Below are 12,609 nucleotides of genomic sequence, written 5' to 3' on the forward strand. Positions count from 1 at the left end.
TAAAAAAATAGCTATGTAAGGTGTCTTTCGCACGTTTATGTTTCCTGGTGAGATCATAATGATTTGTGTTATTAAATTATATTTTTATACGGCATGATAGGCTTTTTTTTTAATCGCCGGATTTAAAAAATTACTAAAAAATATTCTGAATTTTTACATTGAAGGCATGGATCATTCTTATGCTTGAAGTGCCAGTCCAGAAATAATAAAATACCAATAGTTGATGTTCTCACGGCCAGAATTTCAAAAATTGTAGTCAAACGCACAAACCACATAAACGATGCTGATTTGTCTCCACAATATTCCCCTTTTCAGGAATTTTACCTAAAGTAGCCATTGACTAAAACATTCGTTCACATTACCGTATTCCTCATTGGCCCGGACAGAGAACATTTGTTAACGAACTTTTTATCATTTAATAATTGTGAGGCACGGACCTAAAGGGCCAGTGTCGTAAATAACCATGATGCAGGAGAGTAATTATTCAGCCATATTATATTTTAGTCAGCGTTAAAATGTTTTTTTTTTAATATTACCACATATCATGTATGTGTATGTAAAAATATATTTTTTTAATTGACCACGGCCCTCTACAAAATGTCGGCAAAAAAAAGCAAGAAATCTGACATTGGCCCTTGTAGATCCAAGGCACATATTTATTATTTACAAAATCCGTGAAGAAAATTTTGCCAGCTCTACAAAATAAGCAAGTCCATATATTTTTTTCTGCGAGATATTTTTATAGCACCTAATAACCTGATAAGCCAGCTGAATATAATATACAAAAAACAACGCTATTTTTAATATAAAATTTTTAATTTATAAAAATTTATTTCATCTTTGTTTTATATGTTCAATTCTTGAAAGCAAATAGCAATGTTTCTACAGAAAGCGCGAGACAATTTGTTTTTTCCTGATAAAATTCTGTTTTATGGAAAATTTTGTGTCATGCTGAAGTTATTGCCGTCCTCGAGTGTCAAAAATAGTTCTTTTTATTATCAAGTCGTGTAATTTAGGAAAAAATAAGGTATGCGCCTTGTACTGCCATTGCTAGAAATAAATTACAGTCTTCTTAGAGTTCTGGAACTGTACAGAAACTTGAATTAAATATCAAAAAGTCTGGAGATTTGGAAACGCTGGAATTATTTTTGTTTTTATTTAATTTTATTAATCACTTTTCATGCTGACCAACTTGTTTTTTATGTTCTGATATAAATGATAAATAAGGAATTTTTTAAATTACATAAAAAATAAAGTTATTTTCAAAAGTAAACAAGGACTAGATTCAACTCACTGAGAGCTGTTAACGTTAACATATTACAACAGAAATGAAGAACATTTTTGAGAGAAGGTAATATACAAGGCTTATGACCTGTCATTGGCTGGTTTAAGTGGCCACTTTACACACTGTGTAACATTCACCATTCTGCCCATATTTGAACAACTATATTCGTTCAATTCTTTCATCTGTTGATGTTTGTGAAGTTAAAGAGCTAAAACCTTTATTTATTCATCACAATCATCACTATCATCGTCACCATTATTATCTAAAATAGGATCGAGAAGAGAAGATGAATCTGGACATTTTAGTAAACAATATATTTGTTTACTTGAAATGACTAAATCCGATGATATTAAAAACCTGTTCAGTACATTTCTACTTGTGTTTGATCTGGAAGTTTTTCTGCTAGAGTTTTCTCTAAACCTTCTGTACTCCTTGTTGCATGCTTCTTGGGCGACTTCTGAGAGTTGCCCTAATGGAAAAATACAAACTTTAAGAATATCTTTCGCATGGTACAAAATGTTGTGCATGCTGGCGGGCATATAGTACCACGAATAATCTTTTAGGTAAAGATCTCTCATTTTTCTTGCATATAATTAAAATTTGTCTGCATCAATTTCGAATTCCCTTGACAATGCCTCTAAAATGACAGGCAAATGGTAAATGAACTCTATATTAATACTCGTTATTTTGGCCGAAAGGGTGGCATTTTTCAAGAATCGTATTTCTGTATTGCCATCATTCGTATTACCTGATCTTTGTTTGGGAATATCTATTAATAGGCCAATTTCTGACTTGAACCTATTCTGGATGTACTGTTTTCAAATAGCAACTTCCTTTTTATCATCAATGGTTCTTGCTTGCGATTTCTTAATATTGAATTTATACGCAGTTTGAATAAGACATTCATATAAGCGAATCCACGAATGAAGTGGAGATATTCCAAATGAATATTATTCTTCATTTGAACTATGCTTCTGCAACACTATCTCGTTGTTCATCTTCTTTAGAGAAGCACCATGAATATAAAAATTTTAAGATTCATACTGTGATAGCGATTGATGGTTTCTCTTCTAGGTGCAGTATCAGAGTTTTTTAAATAAATTAGCAGCGTCTTTCTTTCCTGAAGATTACAGTGATATTTCAATGGCTATTTTAATTGATGTTCTAGTTTCAGTTAATACCTTCGCCTTTCGTTTTTTAACATTTAAATGTAAAATCTACAAATGACTTTTTTGGACGTCCGGGACCGTGGCTGGGGCCTTTACCTACCAGCTGTGGAGATGTTGATAAAGATGATGTACCAGTCGATGGAATGTTTTTATAAAACTCACATGGTAAAATTATTTCACTATCCAGCCATTCTTTGTTTGGGTTTTCGAATCTTATCGCGGTTTTATTAGCTTTTTACCATTTCTCACCTATTTTAGAGCCAATTGCACTGACTTCAACTTGCAATCTTTTAAAATCTTCTTTTTTACAGTCAATAATACCATAATACTGGAGAACATGAGCAGATATACCTTTGATACGATAATTTTTGATAGAACTCCGCCGTTGGTTATAAATCGATTATTTAGCTAAAAATTGCCTCGTTCCCGAAAATTAAAAAAACGTAGTTCAGTGGTTGCAAAAACGTGCGGTCGAGATAAACTTTTTTTAATACATTAATATCCATTAAACCATAAAATTATAAAATCTTGGCGGATACATGCGGATACATTTTTAAAAGTCTCGTCAAAGTCTTTCGTTTATGAAAAAATATGCTGTAAATATTAACTATTTCATTGTTTTTTTCCTGCCAAAACATATATATAATAATTATAAAAATTACCTGAATTTGAAGAATCTATTACAAAGTTCTTGAAAAGCACTTTTAAAATAGTTTAATTATCGCGATAAGAGACACGGGTCCGTCCGGAGAGATATCCGAATTCAACTAATTAATTATCTCTCTTTCGCATTTCCTTTTATTAAGTATTTGGGACGTTGACACACTTTACGAGTTGGCAGTATTGTTTATTTTTTTCCGATTTTCAATAGACTGGACATTTAGGAAGCTAATAAAATTTTAATTTAGCAGATAAAAAAATATTGAATTAAATAATAAAGTTGAGTCAGATTCCCCATATAATTCACTGTGCGGCGGCGCCCTCCTTGCTTCTCCCCTGCAGAAGTACGCAACCATTTGTTTTTATTAATATTTTCTTTAAAAAAAAAATGTTCGTTTTAATTATTTTTTTTAAATATGCTAATATGTCTTCTTGCCCATACCGATCATCGTGGTTTTGGATGTGATTGGGCTTAAAGAACACCCTGTATATACAAAGTTTAACCTTACCTTAGAAATAATCACCCATTTTCCTTCCCTCTCCCCTACCCCTCTTCTACCCTTATCGACACCCACTAATTGGTTAACTGTTTTTTTTTACAAATGTATGTTTAGTTATTATATAACCCTGAAGAGGGCAACGTTTAGTTGCCAAAACTAGTCGGGTTTGTCAATAAAAAGTGGTTCATAAAACAAAGTTATTTTATTTATATATCTCTAAAGTAAATACGATAATAATTAATACCGTAAAACAAACATCCGTTAATACATTTTATATGTACTTTTCTGAATGAATTATCATTTCTGAGGTATCTCTACATAAGGGAGTATGGTAGTTATCCGTGGCTCTATCCCACTGGGTTCCTCTTGGGTATGCCTGGAACCAATAGTTTGCAATTTCGAAGGGATGGGTCTACACTGACCCATTTTTTCAGACTGTTAAGGGGTTTCATCAATAACTCGGCCATTTTAGAGAGTATCTATTTTTATATTCCTGATGGCTGTCTCCGACAGCGTCAGCACAGACTGTTTTACCTCCCGGTTTCCAGAACCAACCTGCCTCTGGTCATGCCGATTGGAAGAGCAGTCAAGCAGCTGAACATTATCACTTTGGAGATCGACATCTTTCACATTAGTGAAACTATGTTTAAGAGGCAAATACTCTTGCTATTAGAGAGTATTATACCTTAATAATGTCGAACCATTGCTCAAGGGTTCTTGGTTAAATATAGTGTTCCAACTTAACGTCTTAAATCCTTTGTTATTTGTTTTGTTACTTTGTGAATAAATAATTTGAATACTACTACTACTACTACCATCATGCCATTTCCCCGTAGGGGTAAGCAGAGAGAATGGACCCCCACACACGTCTATCCTGGCATACAATCCTAGCCTCTTCCACATTCATACATCTTGTCATACATGCCCTTCGGTTCTGTCTGCTTTTGACATGACCAGACTTAAGATTTTGGTTTATCTGATCATGCCACGTCTTCCTTGGTCGTCCTCGTCTAACGTCGCCGTTCATTTTTGCCATATATACTTGTTTTACCATTCTCTCGTCGTCCATTCATTCTACGTGTCCAAACCATCTCAGAGACCCTTTCTTAATCTTATCAACTATACTTGTCTCAGATTTACACTCTCGCCTGATTTCATCATTCGTAACCCTGTCATACATTGATTTCCCACACATTCGTCTAAGAGATCGCATTTTAACGCAATAATTTGAATATGAATTTGAATTTGAAATATCGTAATCATTCCCTTTCCACACTTATAGGGTATACGGCACTGCATTGATGATGATACACCAATCGCGGCGCGAATTGATTATTTTTGGTACATGAAGGTAAAGATGGTCAGTCTTAAACTTCAGATGCCAGAATAGGGAAATATTTTAGTGTAAAATCAGCTTTTTAAATAAATATTTCACGTCAACCATTTTGGAAGTCGAGAAACCTCTTGCCTGGTAAGCAAACGCGCTGTCCACTTCACCACGAGGCCGACGAATATGAATAAATAATCTAAATTATAAGGGCTAGATCTCATACTGTCTATGCGCTCTGTAGCTGTAAGACATGCTGTAATCTAGCTCCTATGTATCATATTTGTAATATACAATGACGAGGAACTAGAATCCCAACCGTCCATGCGCTCTGTAGCTGCAAGACGTTCTGGGATATTCATTTACTGTACAGCGCCCTTGAGATGATTTTCACGAAAATGGCGCTTTATAAATTATCAAAATATATAAAATATATATATACATGATTACCGAATGGAGCCTCTCGCTACTATCCGTGGCCCTGTTATAAGTTTTATCAGATATTAAGATCTGGTGACTTCCAAATAGAATTTCAAAGCTTTCAAAAAGTTTTGTAATCATTTTGGCGAATCAATAATGTTCAATCATTATATTTATGTTTAAAGCATTAATTTTCTGGTCAAACATTTTAATTAATGTAAGTTAATATTTGTATTTAACCACTTACTGACTTCTTAAAAGTTTGATGGTAAAGTTGAATGAATGTGTATTTAATAATATAGAGATTTTCACATTAAAAAATGATATTCCCTTTATAAATAATCATTTACGTTTTCAGTACAGCCCTCATTTTTAATTAAAAATTAACCACTCAGCTAACCCCACGACTTCCCTCGTTTTCTCAATCCAATAAAGTGCATAATATGTTTTTCTGGATTACGATTATCTTCTCGTACCTTATTTCAGCGCAAACATGCTAAGGCTACCAGTTTATACAGCTCCTTTGGGCAGCTTTTCTCGTTCGGAAACGAGCTATTTTCCCATTTATTGGTCTCTGCTGAGGTGACTTGTGTCCTCAAATGCGGTGTGCGGCATGTGGTGGACAAGCTGAGTACCTATATTAATGTGTAACCATTATGTTACTTTTATTTGGACCGATATCATGTTTTTGCAAAAGGCCTCTTCAGAGAAAAAAAAAGAATTAAAAATAAGGTTTAATTAATTAAATAAATTATTATTGATTTGAATTGTGAGGCTTTCGGTCGGTGACTTTAATTAACGAAACAATATAAAAATTCGAGGTTAACCAGTTCTTGAATGCATTCTCTCTGCCCACCCTCTCCCGTCCCTACAGCCTCCCTCATATCTCCCCAAGTCTGTTTGCCGCCACAAATGAGGTCCCTGGATGAATAATTCATCCCCCGTGGGAGCGACGCAGAGGGGAGGTTTTCGGTTTTCAGTTTACACTGAAAGCCGATTCCTGAAACAGGGAGCAAATAAAACGAACATCACTGTTTATGAATTGATTTATTTGCTTTGTCGGTAGTTTTTTTTAACACCTACTGTTTTGGTGATAATTTAAAACTTTTTTTATTGACAAATCACAGATAGAATTTTTTCCGCTTTTATTTGTGTTTTTTCGTTATATTATGCTTTGCCAACGGATTTTAATATTCATAACCTTTGGTTTTAATGTTAACAGTATTTACAACTTAAAATTACTGTTACCTTTTACTAAAATCTGATAAATTATAAGAATTTTTTTTGACATTATTATAAGTAATATTGATGTTTTTTGTTGATATTTCTTGATAAAACTCCATAGTTAATAATTTTGATAAAATTATAAATAAACTTGTCAATGAAACTTCTTTCCTAAATAAACTTATCAATGAAACTATTTCCTACTGTGCTGTATTTCGCCATGTGTTCCTTTCCCACCTTTTAAATAATAAAAGCTTAATCCCAATAAAACTCCCAAAAATAAACTGTTTGGCAAACTAGTTGCAAAAATATATGTTTCTGTCCCCTGTTAAAATACTCATTTGATCTTATCTCCAAAATATGTTAAGAATAGTATAAAAACTGTTTATTTTGTAAACAATTCACCGGTCTTGAAGATGCCTACTTAGGCAAAAGCGCTCGTTGGTCAAAATAATAAAAAGTAAAACTAAACCAAGAAGTTTCATCGATAAGTTTATTTATAATTTTAACATAATTATTATTATAAGTATTATCTTATCACGTAAGGAGTACTTTTTTATTATAACATGAAAGGTAATTGATATCAAGGATAGATGTTGATGCTTTTGTGTTTTTAAATAATAATTGCACCTGACAGCAGTTTGCATGATCTGCAAATCTGTTTAACGAAATTAGATTTTTTAAAAAGCACTATTTTCTAATGTAATTGAACAAGAAGAAAAAAATAAATACAAGGGATAGAAGGTGGATGTCAGTTAAATACTTAAAATAAGGCGATAATTCAATATGTATCTACACCAGCACCGACTTTTTATATTAAGCGTTACGTTGTATTTATAGTTTATTTCAATGTCCATTAGGATTAAAAACTTGAAAACGTTCCATCTAGAAACTTTTTTTTTTTTAAGTTCATAATCATAAAAAGGATTTTTTTTTTTAATAGGAGTTTGTTTTATATTAAAATATAAATCTTTTTTATTTTTAATTTCAAGATAGACAGATATTTCAAAATTGAAAGCCCCTTCCACTCATCCGGATAATTCAAGAGGTCTTTTGGTTTTTCTTCAGATCCTCACATTGCAAGAACTAGTCAATTTTTGTTATGAACGGACAATCATTAAAAAAAATATTCTTTAATAAAATATGCGCTTTGTTTTAAATACACAATTACTGCTTTCAATGTATCTTATCACTTTTAGTGCAGTTCAGTCTATATAGGAAATTTTTCCGTCACCACTGATCTATTTATCCCAGTTGTCATTGAAATATTTCTTAAGAGATCGAGAAGCTTTTTAAGAAGGGAATATAGAAAGCGTAAATAAAATAAACAGCAACTACCGTGACACTTAATTGTAAGGCAGCCTCCATGCTATCAATTTACCTAACTCACACGCAGCTGGTTCCAGGTTCAATTCCCGGTGAGAACATAAAAAATCATGTAATTTACCGCTTTAATTGAGCCTCCTGGTCTGTTGTGGTGTGTAAAAATATAAATAAAAAATAAAAAATACTTATTTTCTTTGACAAAAGCAAAAGCTTACTTTCACTTTAAAAAATGCGGCACTTGGTGACTTTTACAAAATAAAATTAAATAGTTTATGAACAATATACAAACAAAAGTAGAAAAGTTAATAGCGCGCTTAAATACCCAAAGCCAAAGCTGATTTTAAAAAAGTAGGATATAATCATGTTATTATTAACATACAGTAGCTTGGTTTTCCACATTTTTTTTATTTATCCACTTTAAAAAAATAAATAAGAGGTACTGAACATATGAATTCAATATTTCATACAAATGAAAAGTTTAAAAGTAAATATTATATAATTACTAAATAAATTAGTACTGCACCAACAAAAAAGTATGAAAGTAATCGTTTACCCGGTTTCTGAAAGTCATATGAATTATTTTTGTGGTTTAAGAATTAATTATCCTAAATCCAAACCATTTTTTATTTTTAACATTATATAGCTGTATACTTTTATCATATATATTGGATTGAGTATTTAATAATTTGTTTTTTTCTTCTAGCTGATATATCCGGCTACGTGGCTAAGTTTTGCGGGCCTAGTGGGGCCGAAGATGGGGCAACTAGAGGAGTCCCGACACTTAGGGCTCTGCGGAGCGCCCGCCTGACCGTGCGCCCCGAAGGAAGGGGAAAAATAGACACAGAGAGCGCCTACTTCTGCGCTAATGGTAACTAAATTCAATTAATGAAAACACGATCACTTAATTCTATTGACAGATGAAAAAACACGATGTGCCATATTTTTTAAATATGCATTCTGAAGGAGAGCAATGATTGATTTTGAAAAATGATGATGCTGTGCTTCTAGCTAGCAACAAAGAGGACCTGCAATTCTTCGAAACAGAAGTCTACGATGTATGCAGGAGGAGCAATTAGCTGATGAATATAAATAAATCGAATGTAAAGGTTTAAAAGAAATGAAAGCATAACAAAATGTGAGATCACAGTGAATGCGGTGGAGTTATACTGAAACAGGTTGAGGAATTTATAACTCTCGGAAGTATTTATTTATCTATTTTATGGTAATATACAGACAACAATGATTCAAACTATCGAAATATACAAAGGTAATGTTTGTATGTGTATTCTCAATAGACTGAACTAATTTACGTGCTGTTTTTTGAGAAATGACGAGCTTTAGTCTGGGCATGTTTGCAGGTTTTACAATTTTTTTTTAAAAAAGTTAGGAGCTTGAATGTTTTATTAATCACTTATTTGTTTATAAACAACTTAAATGGTTTATACAAATTTATAAACAAATAAGTGTAAAATGTCATACCACAAAGTGAAAAATGTTTTTGATAACAACAATATGTTTTATTAATCGTTTGCCAGGGCTGCATTCGATAAGAATGCATATACAAAAAATTGGAAGGATGTTATTTTTTGGATGTAAAAAAAGTTTGTTTTTGAATGTTTAAAAACAACAATTCGTTTTAATTGCTACGAATCAGATTCATTCCTTAATATTTTTGTAGTTTCTACCCATTTATTTATTTTAACTGAATTTTCGGTAATGCTAAAATTATATAAACTGACATTTCATACATTTTCGAAAATCGTATTTCTACGTAAAGTGCACCCCTGTAAGAGTTTGACATTTGAGAAATAATTTCCATATTTGAAAATTGATTATTTTAAGTTTTAGAATTTAATCTACTTACCATTGAAAAGTTACAAGATCTTTTTTCATCAGTCAGGTTACGTAAAAGTGAAGTGTAAAGTTAACACAACTTAAAAATTAATTTGAACTAAATTCCATAAATTTTATATTGTGTTCATCAAGTCTATATACGAGTAAATACTCAAATCATTGCCGGCACATATTATACGCACGCAGACATTTAAGAAAGTACCATAATGTAACATGAAATTTCGCTGGTCTGTCTTTCAGCCTTATATTTATTGCATAACGAGCTGAACCCGGCAATGCTTTGATATTAACATATAAGAGATTCACGGGTTAGTATGGGTAATTAAATTTAAAATACGAACAAAGAACAGAAATTATTATTTACCAAAAAATTGGTTGTGTGACAATTTTTTGTCAAGAAGAGTAAAAATGTATATTAGTTGTATGGTTTTGTGAGTGAAAAAAGCTTGGTATTAAAAACTGTCTCAGTTTTCTGAAAGGTATATTAAAATATGTCTCATAACTTTGCACTTGAGCTCTAGAGAAAAAATGATAATGTTAAAAAATAAATATGCTGAAAACATATTGAATTTTTTAACATATTACAATATTTAAGAGAAAGGGATATATAAGTCTAGGCATCTACAGGGCTCATTACCTGTCATTGGCTGGTTTAAGTGGCCACTTTACACAATGTGTAACATTCACCATTCTGCCTTTTTCTAACCATTCGAACATCTATATTCCTTCAATTCTTCCATCTGTTGATATTCCATTTCTGTTATAATATGTTCATATTATCAGCTCCCAAAAGGGATTGAATCCAGATTTTGTCTACAAAAATTTGGACAAACTCAAAACATTGTTTATTAAATATTTGTTGTAACTCTTGTTTGGGATGACACCTTTATACATATGTACATATAATACATGACTTGATAGGATATCTCTTTTTTTTAAAAGTATTTTGACATAACAGGCTTAAATTAGCTAAACATTTTGATAAATAATGGAAAATCGATTGTTTAACCAAATATTATATGCAATAAATGTTTGTGTTTAAATACCTTGTTTATTTTTTCTCGAATATCTAGTCTTTTGCTTAATGTAACACGACGTTACAGCAAAGTTTGCCCAGGATTTTTAGCGCAGTCTTTTAAGGGTTAATACAAAGTATATTTGTAAAATCACTCACACCCAATGGTGTGTACGAGACTGCGCTGAATTGTGCGTGTATTATAATTATATAAAGCTTTTTCATGTACTAAAAAGTTAAAAGTTTTATGACACGTACTATGAATATGAACTGAATAGTGAAATGTCAAAGACGGACATCTGTCATCTAGATGATTTTTAGCTACACTCACTTTTTAACTCTGATTGATCTATTGATGGATTATTTTTGTTTCTTATCCCAATACTTTGATTTTATATATCAAAACACACATTTTAAGTTTTAAATATAAATATTTCATTACTAGTTGCTGAAATTTAACTGGAAAAAATCAGTTGTCCGCTTTTGATTAAAAAACTTGTAGCTGTTCGCCTTTGACACAAACTCAGCCACAGATGTCCGTTTTTGATCCAACCATTCTAAATCATTGTAGGTGCGGATTTGGTTTTGTGGTAATGTCTTATTTTATAATAGATGACAGCAAAATTTTACTCAGAAAACTTTTAATTTTAGCGTATCACAACGAACAACTGACGGAAACACACTATCCGCCATGACAGTTTACTAATCACGTTACCCAAATACCGGCTTCTGATTGGTTGGTTGTACAGGTGTCTGATTTTGGAACTAAACTAGTATCTAGGAGTCCGATTTTGAAATAAACACGAATTTTTTTTTTGCGTTTTTCTCTACTTTCCATCCGTTTTTGTAACGCATCGATAGTACCATTCAAAAGTATGAGTTGTTATCTAAATTTCCACCAGAATGACAGATGTCCGTCTTTGACACTACGCTACTCAACTCGTTATTAACGTAAGTATAATCTCGATAACACTGACCAATTTTTTCAGAACATACCCTCATCTCCACGAAGAACAGTTTCGCCTACGAGTGGATCCCGGCGCCCCGGAACAGGGCCGGACTGGTATTCGAGGTTCGGGCTCAGCGCGCCGTGCGGGTGGCCCTTAGCGATCAGCGTTCGGGGACGGATTCCATGTACCACATCACCATCGGGGATGGAGACAACTCACTTACATGGATTGGTAGAGGACAGCATGGTTCGTACCATTTTCTGAAAGCTATTTCAATTTAGCATAAATACTCTTGAAAACACAAAAGAAAGGGTCAAGATCTTGTGTTTAATGATAGTAATCATTTGAATTAACATATTACAACTGAGATGAAGAACATTTAAGAGAAGATAATATAGAAATCTAGGCATCTACAGGGCTTATGACCTGTCAATGGCTGGTTTAAGTGGCCACTTTACACACTGTGTAAAATTCACCATTCTGCCCATATTTGATAATCTACATTCCTTCAATTCTTTCATTTGTTGATGCTTGTGAAGTTAAAGAGCTGAAATCTTTATTGTGGCCACTTAAACCGGCCATCGAAAGGTCATAAGCCCTGTAGATGCCTAAACTTCTTTATTACCTTCTCTTAAATGTTCTTCATCGCTGTTGTAATATGTCAATATAAACAGCTCCCCAGGTAGTTGAATCCAGTCCTTGTCTACAAAAATTTGGATAAACTCAAAATATTGCTGAATAATCATTTGGATTATTTAATATTAACCTTTTTCCTAGCTTTGCTCGGGATCGATTTTTAAATATTTTACTAATTACTACTACTATTACTATTACTATTACTAATTGTTGAAAACTGTCGAAAAAAAATTACTCAAAATT

The 12,609-nt window shown here is 32.4% G+C and overlaps 1 protein-coding gene across 1 annotated transcript in view; it reads left to right on the forward strand.

Moving 5' to 3' along the window:
• Window positions 1-12,609, forward strand: part of LOC148284036 (C3 and PZP-like alpha-2-macroglobulin domain-containing protein 8) — a 91,092-nt gene that overhangs the window by 59,975 nt on the left and 18,508 nt on the right. The window contains exons 3-4 of the mRNA XM_088242796.1: window positions 8,615-8,779; window positions 11,770-11,976. Coding sequence (XP_088098922.1) covers window positions 8,615-8,779; window positions 11,770-11,976 — 372 coding nt within the window. The remainder of the gene's footprint in view (window positions 1-8,614; window positions 8,780-11,769; window positions 11,977-12,609) is intronic.

Source organism: Micrasema longulum, unplaced genomic scaffold (assembly GCF_059751315.1).
Source record: "Micrasema longulum isolate JH-2025_06_02 unplaced genomic scaffold, ASM5975131v1 h1tg000163l, whole genome shotgun sequence".
Classification (NCBI taxonomy): Eukaryota; Metazoa; Arthropoda; class Insecta; order Trichoptera; family Brachycentridae; genus Micrasema; species Micrasema longulum.